The sequence below is a fragment of the Centruroides sculpturatus genome, unplaced genomic scaffold, assembly GCF_000671375.1.
Source record: "Centruroides sculpturatus isolate CEXI.00-Female unplaced genomic scaffold, Cexi_2.0 scaffold163, whole genome shotgun sequence".
In the NCBI taxonomy this organism is placed as follows: Eukaryota; Metazoa; Arthropoda; class Arachnida; order Scorpiones; family Buthidae; genus Centruroides; species Centruroides sculpturatus.
Window position 1 is genome coordinate 652,462 of NW_019384360.1, and position 18,649 is coordinate 671,110.

Consider the following 18,649-nt stretch of genomic DNA (forward strand, 5'->3'; position numbering starts at 1 on the left):
TAACAAGTAACGTTTAAATCCCTTTCTTTTAAAAGGACAAAAAAAATTTCCCTAACCGTTATAATTTTAAAACTTTCTATTATAAAATGAAAATTCCAATTTAATAATACTCTGAAATTAAAACATATTAAATAAAATATATAAATGAATATTGTACAACTAAAATTAAAAAAATAATTATAATATTGCTATAAATCTGCAATTTATATATTATTAATATCAATCGATTAATTAAATAAATTAATTATATATTATAATGAGTCTAATTTATGTGAAAGAATTTACGTGAATATAAAAACGTACGAAAACTGGCAGCACTATCGAGAGTTTGACAAACAAAGAAACCGTTATAAACATAAAATTAAAATTAAAATAATTAACGATAAGTGTAATATACTAATACATAAATTTAATAGTAAATAAATAGTATAGTATCAGATAATATATTAATTAGACTTCAAATTTTATTAATTACATTTAAAAAACCGTTATAAATAGCCAACATATCAGCTTTATCGTACAAAAAAACAAATGAAATATTATTACTTCTGACATTCCAAAAGTTAAAAATATTAAATAATATAATACTTAGAAGAACTAATAGTCATATCTCTCATATAAAAATTTAATATTCGACAAATCACGTCATCAGTAATATGATCAAAATTTCACGTCATCAGGTTTCACAGGTCAGGGTATTGTTTCATAAAATGTGTTATAATTCGCGAAGATATATAAGTATACAAACATATTATACATGAAAATGTAGAAAACAAAATTCTCCATCTAAATAGCATACAGCTAAAGATAAATTATAAGTTTTATAGGTTATTATGTTATATCAAATTGCAGTAAATTTACAAGTCTTTAATGTAAGCAAGATTAACGATTTTTTTTGAAATAAGTACAAAATACAACCAGATGATAAATATACCAAACAAAACTACTAATACTTGCATAGTAGCAGTATTTTTTTCATACTTCTATTATAAAAATTTGATTTTATATGAATTTTTAAAATAATACTAGTATATTGACCTTGATGACCTTAACAAAACCAGCTAAGTTAAACTACTCTGACCACGCCCCCGCCGGGAACAAAGGGATAAATTATAGACCTTGCTAAATATGACTGAACGCACTTCATCTGGTGGACAAATTTTCTGCAAGAGAAGATAGCGCCGCCGCTTTCGCCGTGTTTTTGACCAGAGACGATTCAATCCCTGGTCTCTCAGAGCGATAGAGCTTCGGCCATTCGGCAGTTAAGTTGTGAAAATATAAAATTTTTATAATCTTTATGTCCCATTATCAAGCGCTATCGTGGCTATTAATTTAAGATTAGATATAATAAATCCGTTAATAAATTAATTTAAAACACAAAAATAATGTATTTTCAAGCAAAAAATTATCAAAAATTACAAAATATACTTTAGTTTTTGCTGTTTTTATCTACAGCAAAGATAGTCTTTCTTATTATTGTTACGATAAGACTTCTCAATGTTTTTCACAAATGTGTTTATATTACACGTATTAATATTTATTATTATTAATAATTTATTTATATTAGATGAATTACAACAAACAGATCACATGTTGGTGTTGACTAACATTCGCATCGGGTTCTTTCCAAGAACCTAGGATATAGTAATGTAACGGCGTAGAATGTTCGCAGACCCAAGCAGCGCAGCTTTTTGAAGTTGACAAAATTTAATTTTGTCAATGTTGATTTGCTTCAAGTGCTGCCTCAGGGTTTTGGGAACGGCACTCAGTGCGCCGATAATCACTGGCACTACTGCTGCTGGTTTGTGCCATAATCTTTGGAGTTCAATTTTCAAGTCCATGTATCTTGTAATTTTTTCTTGTTCTTTATCATTTTATCAACTCTACTGTCACCAGGAATCGCGACATCAATAATCCATACTGTTTTCTTTTCGGCAATGGTTATGTCTGGTGTGTTGTGCGCTAGGACTTTATAGTTTGCAATCTGAAGTCTATGAAATGATCAGCCATGATTGGATGTAAACAGTTCAAGTATTTCAACCAAAACTCACGCACTTGATTGCTTCCAATTTTTGATTCTTTTTACTCTATTTCTTTTACCATAGTTTTTGTTATTGACAGACTGGATATGATACTCATTTGTCTCCTCTTCAAACGCTTTTATCCAGCTTGCGTTATGTTTATATTCTTTTCCATTTTTTCATAAATTTCTTTAAAACTGTGTAGTTTGATCTTTATTTGATTTGGTAGTGATGATTTTTCTATCACAGTTAATGTTTCGGAAGAACCTTCGCTGATCAGTTTGAAACAGTTGGTTTTATTTATATTGAACGTTCGCGGTTTCGTACCTTTCAATTATTATTTTTATTTTATTTTACTTTATTTATTTATTTTTTTTAATACAAGAAACGAAAGCGCACGTTTTCCATCTAGCAAATTTAAAATTTTTTATTTCAAAAACTGGCAACACTAGTTGAAGATAGTATAAATAGAGGCGTCTTCTGGCGACAGCAGAAGTTCAAAGTAGGTCGCGGAATTCGTCGTCATGAGCGGCGATTTGGATTGTACGAATGCTAAAAGAGGCGTTTGGCTGGTCAAGGTAAGAAAAATAAAAACGTTTCGAAGACACGTTTGAAAAAATTCCGAATTCTTAATCAATTTTTACGTTATTCACGTACTTTGAAAGCGTTATTGAACGAACGTGACAGGAGTTACCCTAAGTTCATTCACTTAACAGTAGTCTCGGTAATCCGACATAATATCGAAACTGTGTCGGATTAAGGAGATTGCCGGATTATTGGAAGTAGGGCGAATTCAATGGCGCACAAACAAGTTTGACAATTTAATAATGCAGCATAACATAATTTGGATTGGATTATTGATCAAAACATCATTCAAGTGTTGCCAATGCAATTTGGTGGATTTACACTAAATTTAGTGGATTTACACTAAATTTAGTGGAAGTACCGTATTTTTGGGGGACTCGTTTTTATATTTACACAGTGTTTTGTTATCGTACTGTATTGTTTTTGAGTGGCCCGAGACGACAAGTCTAATGACGTCTTATGTGGTGTCTGAGCTTCGGTGTTTGAGCTCGGGCTCGATATTGTGCTACTTTTAGCGGGAAGTTTGTTTGATTTGGAGATTGTGCAAGCAGTACCCGAGAGTTGACTATGGTCTGTATATGGAAAGAATCAGCTAGAGAGGAATGTCATGCATGATGTATGTCGTTTTGGTTAAACCGATTGGCAAATGATGATGGCAATTTTTGCTTAATGCATCGGACAATATGTGAATTTTATTTTATTTCTCTTGCTAGATGACAGAACGACTTTTCTGTTAATTCTTATAGCATGTATTAATTGTAAAGAATTGTACATTTAAGAACTACTATAGCGAACTTCCTCATATTCCAATACTGGAACATGAAGCTTTTGTAACACTATTTATAATGGCAGTGATGAGTTTATCAAATGAGGAAGAAGCTGGAAGAAAGTTGCTGCAACTAAGCAATCGATGGCCAATGCTCATTGGTTAATATCCAAGTTGATTCTTTCCACGGGCAGACTGTAGTGTCGGATTACTGGATGTATGAACTAGTAAATGGCTGGATTACCAATGTTGTACTGTATTTATACAAAAAGTACTGAAAAATGTTTTTTGCTTGTTCCTTTACAATGGTGATAAGAGTTTATTTGATGTTTTTCTAATAGCGGTATTCTCCAACTTGGTAGTTTTTTCTGGTTCCTCATTTCTTTATTGATGCAGAGTTGTACAGTACAGTAGGTGATTGGTTAACAAACAGTTTGGATTGCAAACAAATCAAACAGTGAACACTTTTGTGAAAGATTTTTATGTTCGGACAACAAACACCTAACAGAACAAACACAAGAAGCGACACCGCATTTAAAATTTGTAAAACTATATTTTATTGGCAGCTTACATGGTTTATGAAACTAGACTTTCACATTGTATAAATAACCTTTTTTTGTACTAGTTAATTTCTGTTCTCTGAATTTTTGTGATTTTCTGAACTTTTTATTTAAAAAACTGATAATATTATGGGATCTAAAAAGAGTGGAGTGTCTAGGCAAGAGATAATAGTCAAGGTAGAGAGTGGGAAGATGTCTGATATTGTAGGTAGATACAACTAAGAAAGATATAATCAAAAAGACTGAAGCAGATAAAGGAGTAACGAAAATTGCATCTGAGAAACAAAGATGTGCCATCCATGAAAAAATAGAGATATTGCTTTTAGTTTGTTATTACATGTAAATAAACATAGTAAGAAAGTATGTAATTTTTTATTTATTTTTTAGGGTTTTCAGAATGAATTAATCAAATTCCCACAAAAATCTATGGTAAATCTATAATTAGTTAATGAACATTTCGGATAGCGAACATGGTCTTGGAACAGATTACGTTTGCTAACCAATCACCCACTGTACTTTTTTTCATTTTTAATAATATGTGCAAGAAGTGTTATGGTGCTACTTGGCACAATATTTTGCAGCACCCACAAAATGTCGTTGTCACCCTAGTGGAAAATCAATAAATTAATCTACGGAAGGAACTCTTTATCACTGCGTCAGGGGATACTTTACATATCAATTAATTTAGTGTGCACAGATGACTCAATGTGATTTGATGTTCCGTAAAACGTTTTTGCTTGTAAATTGGTTCATATTGAACTATACCTTAAATGGTAATGTTGAATATGTTGAATCCAGTTTATTAGCCACTAATTGTCACTACATTCTAATTCTTTATTTTGATGGCTAACTTGCATATTTAACGTTTCCTTAAAGGTAATTGTAATAGATGTTTGATGATTCACTTTATTGATAACATTGTTTGTTAATGATGTGATTATTATTATTTTTTTATACTGTGCATAACTGTAGAGTGGCAAAGTAGCGAAGGTACAATGTTAAGTCTGTGGGACAAACATGTTGGGGTCCCACTCCCTGTTAACTTTAGTCCAAGAAACTTTTTTGTGTTTTGCAGTTTTATTATTGTAAGTATTGAGGGGTATAAATGTGTATTTTAGTTACTAAGACTTGTTTTTATCATTTTCCCAACTCCACCTTACCAATCCCCCACCCCCTTGAAAGCCCAAGCAACACCAAGTATATGCAAACTATTATAAAGTATAATATAAATTAGCATTTAAATATATCAGCCAAATTTTACCAGACTACTATTACGTTAATGTGAAAAGTTCTGGTAGTATTTGATATACAGATCAAAATAGATTAAGTATGTTACTGTGTAACACACTCATAATTATTAAAAACATATGCGAATATTAAGTTGCAAGCAGAAGTGTAAAAGTACAATCAAGTTTTGATTTAGCGACACCACTTTGTCTCTATATTGAGTGAATAACTATCTCAAACGATGAAAAATATATTTAGGAATGAGTTCTATATGCAAGTTTAGGGGTTTTAAATGAGTTTTTCCTAACTTTTGGAGTAAGTTTTGTTTGTATCTGTATATTGCAAATATTCTACACAAAATTTTAATTTTGTACAATACAAGTTTTATTTCTCAAAAATATAATTCGGTCACATTTGAATGATGCTTGTTGTCCAGAACGTAAACATCGGTCGTCATCTGGAGGTTATTTTTTATGCATTTCAAAAAGAAACATACTGGAAAAAGTGACCGCTGCTTAAAGGCAGCTGAAATTGGAGGTTCAACTGTACTGTATTTAAGTTTTCATAAAAATTTATTATTTTGTCTTAATAATAATTTCATTGTTTAGGTTCCCAAGTATTTATCGTCAAGATGGAAAAAAGCTCCTCCGAAAACCGAAGTCGGACGTTTAAAAATAAGGTTTAAATTTTAATTTTTGAAAATAATATCAATTTCCTTCAACATTATTTTTAAAATTTATGTAACTCTGTTTGAATTTAAGTAAACTAATATTATTCTCAAATTGATTAGGGGTGCTATGGGGAAGCCAGACATTAAATTCACCCTGAATGATGAAATAGTAAACATGAAAGAGCCAACGGAGAAAACAGGAATTCCTAAAGAACATCAGTTTGCGGTTACTAAGATTTTTAACCAAACTTTAGCAGTTTTTTCTAGTACAAAACGTAAGTTTTTAATATAATTTTAGTTTTTAAAAATATCTGTTTAGAAATACAGGGTCTTCCGAAAAGAATGCTATTATTTTAAATTATTATAATTATATTAATTACTGTTCTGCATCAAAATCCTCCTGTGAAAGAAAATGTGATTTTTTTTAATGTATTTTAATATGCAGAATATGAATCTGCAGTCCAAAATCTTCTATTACCCACAGTTTTTTTTAAATACCACTTTTTTTTTTCAGAAAAATCTCTCTCTAGACAAACTTTCTGTTACCATTGTTTGAATAAAATATAAAATTGGAGAATCAAATTTGCTTAATATCAGGAATATTTTTAAAAGGACCCTCCTGGGTCGGGTCCTATATCCATGCTGCAAGAACCAGCTGGACTGTTTCTGTTACATTTGTGGAGAACTGATTTTGAAAGCACAATGAAAATCACCGATGTATCTAGAGAAGAAACCTTAATTTTCTTAGTTAGAAGAAACTTGGACAGTTTTCAAATATAGTCGATTCCGTTTAATTGGGCCACTGGCTAATCAGAGCAGCCGCTTTGTTTGGCCAAATCTCAAAGAACGGAAACCAAACTAATAAATTAATACATAATTTAATCACTTAATTGGGACAGTTAGCAATTTTTGATATATTTTAGTAATCTTCTGAAAATATGTAGGCACTTATTATAATAATATCATGTAAGTCTAACATTTGACAGAGACAAGGCGATTTTGTCTTTTGCTCGGGCAGTTCAGTTTTTTCCAGAGGGGGTCAACATAATGGGACGTATCACTTGGGGATTTCGTCTGAGGCGAACCTGAATACAAATTAATGATCCTGCTCTGGATTGGACCAGATGATCCCTTTAAAAGCAAAGGAACAAAGATCACCGGACAATTTTTCGAGGTCTCTCGACTGAGTTGGAAGTTTTCTTGGAAGGTATTGTGTGCATAATTATGTCTAGATTCAGACAGCAGCCATCTGATTGTTGAGACCAGCATTGAGCTGGCAGATTCTACAGACACTCCCGCTGAAGTGGCCCATCTCCAAGTAAAGGAAACTGTGCTCAAAAGAAGACTGTAAAATGACTTTTGGACGAACCCTTTCCTTTCTCCCTTTTTAGTTAGAACATGTTCTAACTAAAAAGAAAGAAAGGAAAAATTGTTCAATCAGAAACGGATTGAGTAGTCAGCCCTTGTATACGTCACTACTAATATTTGGCAACACTAGCATTATGTGAATGCGTTATCTATTGTCGTGAATCTGGCAAATTTATAGTACAAATATTTTCTGTATTTTGGTTTAATCAAACATTAAAATAGATACCTAATTATTATTTTTACCCACTTATTTATCTACGTATTATGTATTTTATTATACAATTTATTATTAGTTCGTTTAATTTGGGCAGCTGCTTAATTGGGCCAAAATGGATTAGTCCCAATGTGTCCCAATTAAGCAGAATCACAACTGTATTTTAATGTATGTTGCAATGTATCATATAATAATTAACATAATTATAATAATTTAAAACGGTAGCATTGTTTTCAGAAGACCTGATATTTTAATTTTTTTTGTTATTTACTACTATTAGTGAAAATAACAAATGTATTTGTTTCATATATTTCATTGTATGTACAGTACCTTTTATCAGACACTAAACAAATATAAAGATTTTTGCTTTAAATCTTGCTGAATTTATTTTAGTATTTGAATTATTTACATATTCTCTGATAATTAATTAGTATTTTTAATTAATGTCTTCGTACTTATTTAAATAGTAATATTTTTTTTAACTTGAAACACTAGGCTATTTTAATATGACAAAGTTTAGTTTTATATTCTAAAAAGATATACAATAGAACCCCAGTTGTGTGAGATAAAGTGGACAGATGCTACCTCAGATAATCACTCTGGAAAATGAACAACTGTGGTCATTTCACATTAATCCTTTCTTTATACCTTATTTTTACACACAGGTTTCTTATACTGTAATTATAAAAGAAAGTTTAAAACTTCCATTTTAAGCCTTCTTTTATAAATTACTTTCTTTACTTATAAATTCTTTTATAAAAAGTAGTGCATTCACTTGTCATTTTGCTCTGGATAATGCAGAACCTTGATTAATCAGGGTTCTGCCATTACAAGCATATAAGTGGAAGTGTTGTTAATTTAATATTTTCCATGTTTTTATTATAAATTGCATTCTAAAGTTTTTAGCTGTGTATTATATACTATTGTTGATTTTGAGCTGAAAAAAACTGTAGACCTATAAATTCCCCACTTTTGTTCATCCATCCATCTTTCCTTAATTTCTAGAATGGAGTTAGGTAGATGAAAGATGAGACCTGATATGGAAACCTTAAGTGCAGGAGAACCCGATTAACTATGTATGAACTTCTGATGGAAACTGAAAGTCACATTATTTTTAATTCAAAAATTTTTCCCTATAAAGTGTTTAGATAGATGACCGGCACAATTCTATTATTAAAGGAAAGTACGATGTATGGGTAAGCCACTACTAATTTGAGGTGGAGAGCATATATTTTAAATTAAATGAATTTAAAATGTGATTAAAAATTGCAGCCTGTTATGATCAATTGCTCGTTCTGTTAAGATCATTCTTAAATTAAAGTAAGACTGTCATTCTTGAATTGCATTTTTCAGAAAGATGCAATGATAATTTTATGCTTTCAAAATACATTTGACTGGTGTTTTTTAATTATAAAACATATTTTGGGCATTTCATTGTTTCATTTTTATCCAAACAAAAAGAAATTGATTAAAAATTATTTGGATATCCAAATTGAAAGAATTTGAGGAAACTAAGTTGCCTTCTGATGATTGGACATTGTGGAAAGAAGACAATTTAGTTTCTTCAAATGTTTTAATTTTGAAAAATTTCATCAGTCATTTTGATTAAGTGAAGATGAAACAAGAAAATACTCCAAATTGTGTTTTCTAACTAACAGAAGTCACATCAACTTTTTAAAATGATCAGTTTTAATGCTGCCTTAGGTGAAATTAATACTTAAATTTATGATTTATACAATAATTTTTAATTAAATTGTTTTTTATTTAGATGATAATTCCAGTGGACCAGAAACTCAAACAGGTATTTAATTTTTTTTTATAAAGATTTAATATATTATAATTTTGTTTTTATTTCAATACTTTAATTACTGATAGGCACTACTTAACAACTGGGATTTGTTCCAAGAAATGCATCATTAAATGACTTTGTTGTTACATGAACATCAAAGCATGTACTTAAACAAACCTTATATGGTATAGTGTACTACTCATTTAGGCTATATGTAACACATTAATAAGTATTTGTCTCTCTAAATACATCTATACTTAAAAACAGGCAGATATGAGTTTTTCAGTTCCATTATAATTTATGGGACTTAATTCATAATTTGAACATTAAACTATGTGCCTGAGATTAACATACAGTATATGCATATATATATTAAGCATGATATGATTTCAGATAATGTTCTCACTGTTATTGGATACTGAAATTTCAGTATCATTGAAAGTAATTAAAACTAGATTCCAGATTTCTTGAAAACTTTGATTTTTATGAGATATCATTTACAATGTACTCTGCTGGCAAAACAAAATGCAAAACCATGGAGGAAGCTTCCATTATGCTTGTAGTTTACATCACCATACTGATTTGTCACCTGATGTTATGATTTTGGTGCCATTATGAATAGTTTCTACTCCTGCACCCATCTAGTATGCATTGACAGTATACTTGATAGCCAGTGCTACATCTCCGACATTTTGGACCCTGTTCCCCTTCTGTAACTTCATTTTTTAACTGGACAATGTGCGACTGCACATTGCATGCAACATCCAACAAATCATCAATACTCATTAAGTTTCTGTTCTTCTGTGGCCTGCCTGTTTTTCTGATTTGTCACCTATCAAACACACCTGGTCAATTAATCTCCCTGCAACTGGCACAACACACACAACCTGCTGCTATGTTGGATGAACTTTGGAAATATATGGAAGCAGCATGGTATAAAGCTGTCAATTTCATTTTTGTGTTCTATGTTGTATGTCCAATAAATATTGTTTCAATACATATAGTCCATCATGGTGTTGCATTTTACTTGGCCAACAGTGTATAATTTTAATATTTGTGATTCAAGAATATAATAGATTAGGAGTGTGCAATCTTTTTAAATGGCAGACAAAATAAAATGTGGTCCCCGTATATGGAACTTTACATTTTCTAGGTCTTTTCAATTTCTGGCCAGCCTGGTCAACAAGTTGATTGTAATCACCTGCTTGATTGAAAAAGACAGTGAAAACAATTGAGAAAGAGTGTACACAAGGAAAAAAAATATAATATATCAGGTAACATACAAAAAAATTGGTGTATAATAAAAAGTTACAACAAACATAATTATATAATAATCTGTGGGATCTTTACTATATTTGTCTTGATGGACTGGATTACGTATGTTATAGGGCCATAGGTTGCCACCATAGGGATAGGTTATTATTTAAAATAAATGTTTAAAAATTCTCTAAAAACTATTAATACTGAAAATTTTATAAATTTTTGTTTTTGTTTTGATATAGGAAGTGGACTTGTTTTGGAAGGTCATGTTATACGTAAAGGAGAATGTCGTCCTATGGGAGACGATCAATATATGAAGTTAAAAATGTAAGTCGGTCTTTTAATATTGTAATGTGTAATGCATTTAGAAATTTGTTATAATTTATTCAATAAAGCTGATTAGGAACTAATAAAAACTCAAACTGTAACTTTTTAATCAGCACAAAAAAATCCACTAATCAACAGGTTTTAATAACTAATCAACAGGAGTCAGTATCTATCAGTTTATAGATATTTTAATTTTTTTTCTTAATATAACGAAAGAAACAGAAAAATATCTTTACAGTCAAGTTTAGATAATTACTTCAAATAGAAGAATTTCATCTCAAACCAAATCCTGGGCCCCTGGAATGGCATATGGAAGCTAAGTTGTCGTGTTAGTCAGCAAGTTCAAAAACTGCAAAAACTACCTTCTGGCACAGTTTTTGCATTTGCTAAACAAATGGTCTTTTAAGAAATGAACTTGGGCAGATATTGCCAATACAAAATATTGTTGATGATTAAATTTATTTCTGAAAGAAAACAAAATTTGTAAAAATATTTGTGATCTTTAAATCAAAAGATATGTTTTATGATGTTTTATATAATATCTTTAAATCAACATCATTATTTTTGTGGATTTGAGTAACTGTTTAAGGCTACTGTTTCTAAATAGCAAAACCCTTTTATGATGTGCAAGTTTGCACAGAACCCAAGATCAGTTGTGGAAGCCAAGTAGGCTTAAGCTTAGGTGCCTGGAAGGAAGGGTGACCTAGAAGAAAGAAAGCAAACGTAAAACTAATGGTTTGATTGATATATTATTTAATGTCACTTCATTCTATTCATTCAGCAAAAGAGGGCAAAATCAGGAGTTCCCTACTAAATCACAACTTAGGGGTCCAGGTGGTAGTTAAACTGCTATCACCCAAGACTACTCTAGTTTAATTTACAGTAATACCTTGACTTACGTGAACCCAGAGTTATGCGATTTTCAAATCTCATCGATTCGTCTTTTGTGTGAGCACCACGCAACTCTTGATTACCACTCCCCCCACACTATTGTTCAGCTTACATGTTCAGATGTATCGTGCGGAATTGACACATAGCTACAATTTATTTTGTGTTATTTATTTCTGTGTTTGTTATATCTACGGAGACTTGAGAGACTCTATGTGGTGATTTCTTGTAACCGTGTACGAATCAAAAGACGAGATAAGATTAACAAGAACATTTATTAGCTTACGTACATCTGACTTGGATTTTACACAAATTACGAAATTATACCCCGACTTACATGAATTTGATTTACGTGGTTATCGCTTGGTCCCACCTATCACATAAGTTCAGGGTATTACTGTACTTTAATCTGTGGTCAGACATCTGATCGAATGGGCATTTGTCTGAATGAATATCTTTTTTCTGAATGCTAATCCTGATGTTAATTGTCAACTTCTTCTCAGAATGCTCTTTTTTTTAATTTTGAAAATTTTGTTTAGTTTCATTGTCGGAGCGAGGCGAAGCTGAGCAACGACTAACATTTGACTTCATGCATCCCTTGTCAACATCGTAACTCTAGAATGAGTTGTCGGATCTTGATGAAATTTTCTAGGACGACTCATCATCACTCAAAAATGAACTGATTAAAATTTCAATTCTCAAAAATGATCCATTTTTGTAGAACTGGAGATAGGGTCAAAACGAAGGTCACGTTTTCCTTCAGTATTAGAGGTCAAAATGAGTTGACTAAGGCTACATCCTACGTGGCAGTATCTATTTATTGAGTCTGTTTATCCAGAGATGAACTTGATCAGTTCCAAATGGCAGTAGAGCTATATCCAACAAACAAACAAGCAAGTTAAACAAAGCAATGAAGACTACTTGTAGTCAACTGGATGCCCTGTTACTTATATAGCATCTGAAAACACTCCAGATATTGCTCTGCCTTCATCCAAAGATGACTCAACTCTTGGTCTCTCCAAGTATTTTAATCTCTCAGTTAATGCCAGAATCATGATGAGAGTCAACTTATGGGTGCAAGGAGGTCTCGTCAATGGTTCACTAGGAACTATATGTTACATTACATCTAATTATACCTGTTACTATTCATTACATTGCTCCTAATGCTCGCCCTCCTGCTCTTCCTCTGTTTATTTTAGTGGAATTTGATAGTTATCAGGGACCTTTCATCTATGGTAATCTGTTTCCAATAATCCCCATAACACTCTCTTTGAACGATGGCAGTATATTGCAATCTTGTAGACAGTTTCCCCTTACTTTAGCATACTTGATGACTATACATAAATCATAGGGATTAACTCTTCCAAAAATCAAAATAGATATAGGTAAAAAAAAGATAGCTATTGGTCTTAATGTTGCATCAGTCGAGTGAAAAAAATAACTGACAGTATTTTTAGAGAGTTACAATAAAGATCACTACGAGTCAATCTGCAAATCCAAGGCCCAGTGATAGACAGAATTTCACAATATGTTGGCATAGCAATTAATCAATGGCTTATTCTGACCTTATATTTGTACCTTTAAATGATACAATAGAAATCAAATATATTATTGAGAATGAATGATTCTTTTTTCCCTCATAATCTAGAAAATGAAGGTGCGAGCAGCCTTGCTCCGACTACATGTTGATACAGCATTATTTAACTAGTTATCTAATGATGAGTCTAATTTACTGAAGGTATGGTTATGAAGCAAAAGCTTTCTCTCTCCTCTTGTCATTGGTATGAATTTGATGATCTGTAAATAATTAAAACACTGTTATACATTGTTTAAATATCATATTTTTAAAGTTTAAATTCTATGTTCAGAGTAAACTATACTGAAAAAAATTCAAATTCTATTAAAATGTACCAAATGTAAATGAGGTTTTAATATAGTTGCTGTGTATTTCTAAACATACAGCAGTTACATTTAATATGTAATGCCTGAGGATATGGAGAATATAGCAAATAAACAGTTTTTCTGTTCCAGAAACTAATTTCAAATTACACACTCAATCATTCTGAAAACTTGAACACCACCCCTTTATATTGTTATTTATGTATTTTGGTATTTATTGCTGTAATTTTTACATAACATGTTATCCTAGTTTACACACATTATAATTATTATTTTATTTTACATGCATTTTATTTATTGNGGGTTAGAGTTTGTCTTCCGCTAAGACATTAACAGATAGTTGACACATACTCGAACCGTTCCGAGTCTCGTTGTTTACATCTCGTGTCGCGCAAGAATTTCACGGTTTACTCGAGTTCGAACCTCGTCTGGGAACCCACATATGCACATAATCTTCTTCAAATGCATTGTTTGATCATTCTAAAATTATTTCTATATCACTTGAAAATAATTTCTGATTTTTGTCTTTTGCTTCAAAAATATCATCTTGCATATAATTTTTACATTCTAAAATTATTTCTATATCACTTGAAAATAATTTCTGATTTTTGTCTTTTGCTTCAAAAATATCATCTTGGATTTTATTTTTAGTTTTTAATATATTTACATTTTAAATGTCCTACAATATGCATTATACTTGTGATAAGATCTTAATGCATTTTTCTTCAAAATAGAAAATATTAGTTATTTAGTAAACAATGTTTGTGAAAAAAGCATTTTGCCTATTGTATCTTAAGTCTTAAATTTGTTCTTTTAAACTTGTTTTTGTTTTTCTTTGCTGTCATTTCAACACACCAGCATCAGTCCAAAACAATTTTCACATATGGAGACGACCTTTTATTAGAGGTCTGCCTCTACAATAAAGTGCAAATTGGAAACAGCATCCTCTGGTAATTTTTGCCAAAATCACAACATAATACATAGCTTTTTACTTATAATTACCTTTATTTCAAGTTTTACAATTTCTTTATTTAAGAAATGAACTTGGGCAGATATTGCCAATACAAAATATTGTTGATGATTAAATTTATTTCTGAAAGAAAACAAAATTTGTAAAAATATTTGTGATCTTTAAATCAAAAGATATGTTTTATGATGTTTTATATAATATCTTTAAATCAACATCATTATTTTTGTGGATTTGAGTAACTGTTTAAGGCTACTGTTTCTAAATAGCAAAACCCTTTTATGATGTGCAAGTTTGCACAGAACCCAAGATCAGTTGTGAAAGCCAAGTAGGCTTAAGCTTAGGTGCCTGGAAGGAAGGGTGACCTAGAAGAAAGAAAGCAAACGTAAAACTAATGGTTTGATTGATATATTATTTAATGTCACTTCATTCTATTCATTCAGCAAAAGAGGGCAAAATCAGGAGTTCCCTACTAAATCACAACTTAGGGGTCCAGGTGGTAGTTAAACTGCTATCACCCAAGACTACTCTAGTTTAATTTACAGTAATACCTTGACTTACGTGAACCCAGAGTTATGCGATTTTCAAATCTCATCGATTCGTCTTTTGTGTGAGCACCACGCAACTCTTGATTACCACTCCCCCCACACTATTGTTCAGCTTACATGTTCAGATGTATCGTGCGGAATTGACACATAGCTACAATTTATTTTGTGTTATTTATTTCTGTGTTTGTTATATCTACGGAGACTTGAGAGACTCTATGTGGTGATTTCTTGTAACCGTGTACGAATCAAAAGACGAGATAAGATTAACAAGAACATTTATTAGCTTACGTACATCNTAATTTATATATAATACTAAACAGACGATAGCAAACTCAATTTAGCCGCTCCGTAGCGTGGCGCAGGGTCGGAGGAAAGTAGTTCGGCTGCTCATCCACTATTGGTCCAGACTCTATCAATCTTGTCGCGAAATGACGTTATAGGAGGTACGTTATACGAAAGTTGCTACAATTTTTTCGCTACGTTATAGGAATTGTCGTTATAGGAACGTACGTTATAGGGGGGTCGACTGTAGTCCAATTCTCTGACTCTTATTAATGGGAATATTGCACCTGCTTGTCTTTGTACATTTTTTAATTAAAGACTGGAAACATGGGAAACAGTCTTCAAAAAATGATGGTGCATGGGTACAGGGTCCAGGATGAAAGGTCTTTGAAATGAGGTATCAAAAGAAAGATCAGTATTATACAGTACTTTCATTTTCAAATTTTAAATTTCAGTGTCCTAAGGGCCAGTTCTGTAATGGTTTTGGCTTTTTTTCCTTTCTTTTTTTTTAAAGATGAAGCCAAAAATAAAATATAGCAGAGGGCACATGAAAAGCTAGTTATGACACTGATGAGAGATTTTTAATGCAATTTACAAGCTTAGAGAAGAGTTTTCATAGTTGTTTTCTACTCACAAGACATTCCACAGTGTGTCTTGGGGTTCCATTCCAAGGTGTAACTATGTTCTGTGGAACACTAGTAGAGAAATGTGGGTTTAAGGAAAATTGACAAATTAAAATAGTTCAGAAACTTTGTCTTGATAGATTACAATTTAAGAACATGTAAATCAATTTATTTATAATAATTACTTTTAATTAATTCATAACTATAAAATTATTTAAAATAGAAAATTTTGTATATTAATTAAATTTAATACTTTTAAGGCATACTATAATTCAGGCCAGTCAACCCGAACGTCAGGTGAAGCATTTGAAAAAAATTGTTCAAAATTATAAACCAATATCAGATCATAAGAATAATGTAAGTGATTTTAATTTAATAATTTGTTTTAAGTACATGGTGTTGTATTACCAAAAGTATTAAACATTATGTTACATAGTTTTCAAAATCGTTGATTTTATAAGCAATATAATAATAATATTCCATGATAATGATTATAGGAAGGATAAAAATCCATGTTTTCTGAAGGTACAAAATTTTGAGTGGTTGCTGCAGACATTCAAGTAGATATGCTGTCTGCCATATTAAATTAGGCTACTTCTCTGCGATTATTTTTAATTAATTTCTAAATAATCTAAAAAGCTTAAAATCAAATCTGCACCAGGAAGTGATGATCTCCCTAATAAAGTGATTAAAAATTTAACAATCCCGATTCTGAGTTATATTGTCAGCTTATATAATACATTCTATAATAAAGGAGTTATTCCGATTACATGGAATCAGGTAATATTTCGAATGACATATAAAAAAGGGGATAAATTACATCCAGAAAATTACCGCCCAATAGCGTTACTATCGACGTTCCGTAAGCTATTTACTTCGATGTTGGCTAGAAGATGTAACGAATGGCTAGACCATGAGAATTTGAGGAATCCTACACAATTTGCCTTCGTTAGAAAAGGTGGAACTCAACTAACATTGTTCATATTACTGGCTATAATCCAGATTCAACTTGAAAGGAAAAAACATAAAGTATATGCATTATTTTTGGACCTAGATAAGGCCTACGATTCAATCAGTATAAGAGCATTACAAAATAAAATGTCTCAATTTAGTGCGGATAATGCAATGATAAAATTAACTGGCTTATTATTCGGTCATTATGATGCAATTATTCGACACAATGATGAACAAGGTTATCCCTATCCGATAGATCGTGGGTTGTTACAGGGAGACCCGTGGTCTCCACATTTGTTTAACTTTTTTACCTTTGACATTAATAATTATTTTGATAAAGATGATGATGGATTCATGATAGGTGACACTGTGATTCACTCTGTTTCGTATGCAGACGACATAGTTATTATTGCACCCACAGCAGCAGCTCTTAACAGGAAAATTCAAGTAATAACCAAATATTTCGAACAATTGAGAATAAAGATTAACCAAAAAAAATCAAATATAATGATTTTTAGAAATGGGGCTAAACTCCCCAGGAGAACTATGTCCTTCTACATTAATAATAATGAATTAAAACTGGTCAATGAAATTAAGTTTCTGGGGATTATCTTGACACCTTTACTGTCCTTTGAGAAACATACTAGGATGATGATGATAAAAGCTAATAGAATGATTAATGGTCTAATGAAATTGTTTGCTAAGACACATCTAAGTAATATACAAACACAGTTTAACTTATTCAATTCAATTGTATATAATTCAGTGAGCTACGCATCACCACTTTGGTGTATGGTCAACTATCTGAAACTGGAGATTATCCAGAACAAATTTATTCGAAGATTGTTTTGCTTGGAATATAAAATTCCGGGGAGTGCTTTAAGGTTAGAAGTAAGCAGATACAGTCCCACTGCATTATTTATCAAGAGAACTATGATGCTGTTAATGAAGATAAGAGATATTGGAGATATTTCATTCAATCTGCTACAACAGTTATATAAGTATTCTGTACAGAAGAATTCTAAAAGGAATTGGATAGCTCAAATTTCAAGAGTGATCAATAGTTATGGTTTCTCAATTGCTCCATTTATCTTTTCGCCGAATCTAAGTGAAGATTTGTGTAGTCAGCTAACGCATAGCATTTTAGATATTCTATTATCACGTGACATAGAAGACAACCGTTCACGTTTAAAACCAAACTGGTATGGTTCACTATTGAACTATCCAAATATTAATAATTATATTCTATCGAATCTACCTTTTGTTATAAAACGGTTTTTTATTCAAATACGTCTAAATTCAGAAATATTAATGTTAAATAATAAATTCTACTCGTATGCTGATAATTTATGTCCTAGATGTAATATGGAATTTTCAAAGTATCATTTGTTTTGCCAATGTGGAAAAAGCTATGAGTTAAAAAGGAAATTTGATTTGTTAAGTTTAAGTGAGTGCAGATCGGTGGAAGAAATGTACTATATTTTCCATAGAGCAACAACTTGGTTAATAGTTAATTTGTACAACTATGTTAAAACTTTTGTAAATAATTAGAAGGAATAATAATATTGTAATAATACTATGTAATATGTTATATTATTTAAGTTTGTTTCTCCCATTGTAACTGGCAATTGCCGTATTACAAATAAAGCGTAATTTGGATTGGATTGGAATTTCTAAATAATTTGCCACTAGAGGTAGGTA

General features: G+C 31.2%; 1 protein-coding gene across 1 annotated transcript; it reads left to right on the plus strand.

Annotated features, from left to right (window-relative positions):
- Positions 1-2,465: 2,465 nt before the first annotated feature.
- LOC111640659 (general transcription factor IIF subunit 2-like) lies at positions 2,466-17,478 on the plus strand. Its single transcript, XM_023386699.1, has 9 exons — positions 2,466-2,599; positions 5,768-5,838; positions 5,950-6,104; positions 9,180-9,212; positions 10,703-10,787; positions 16,255-16,351; positions 16,997-17,207; positions 17,289-17,395; positions 17,467-17,478. The coding sequence occupies exons 1-9, from the start codon at positions 2,546-2,548 to the stop codon at positions 17,476-17,478; spliced, it is 825 nt and encodes a 274-aa protein (XP_023242467.1). The 5' UTR covers positions 2,466-2,545.
- Positions 17,479-18,649: the final 1,171 nt, after the last annotated feature.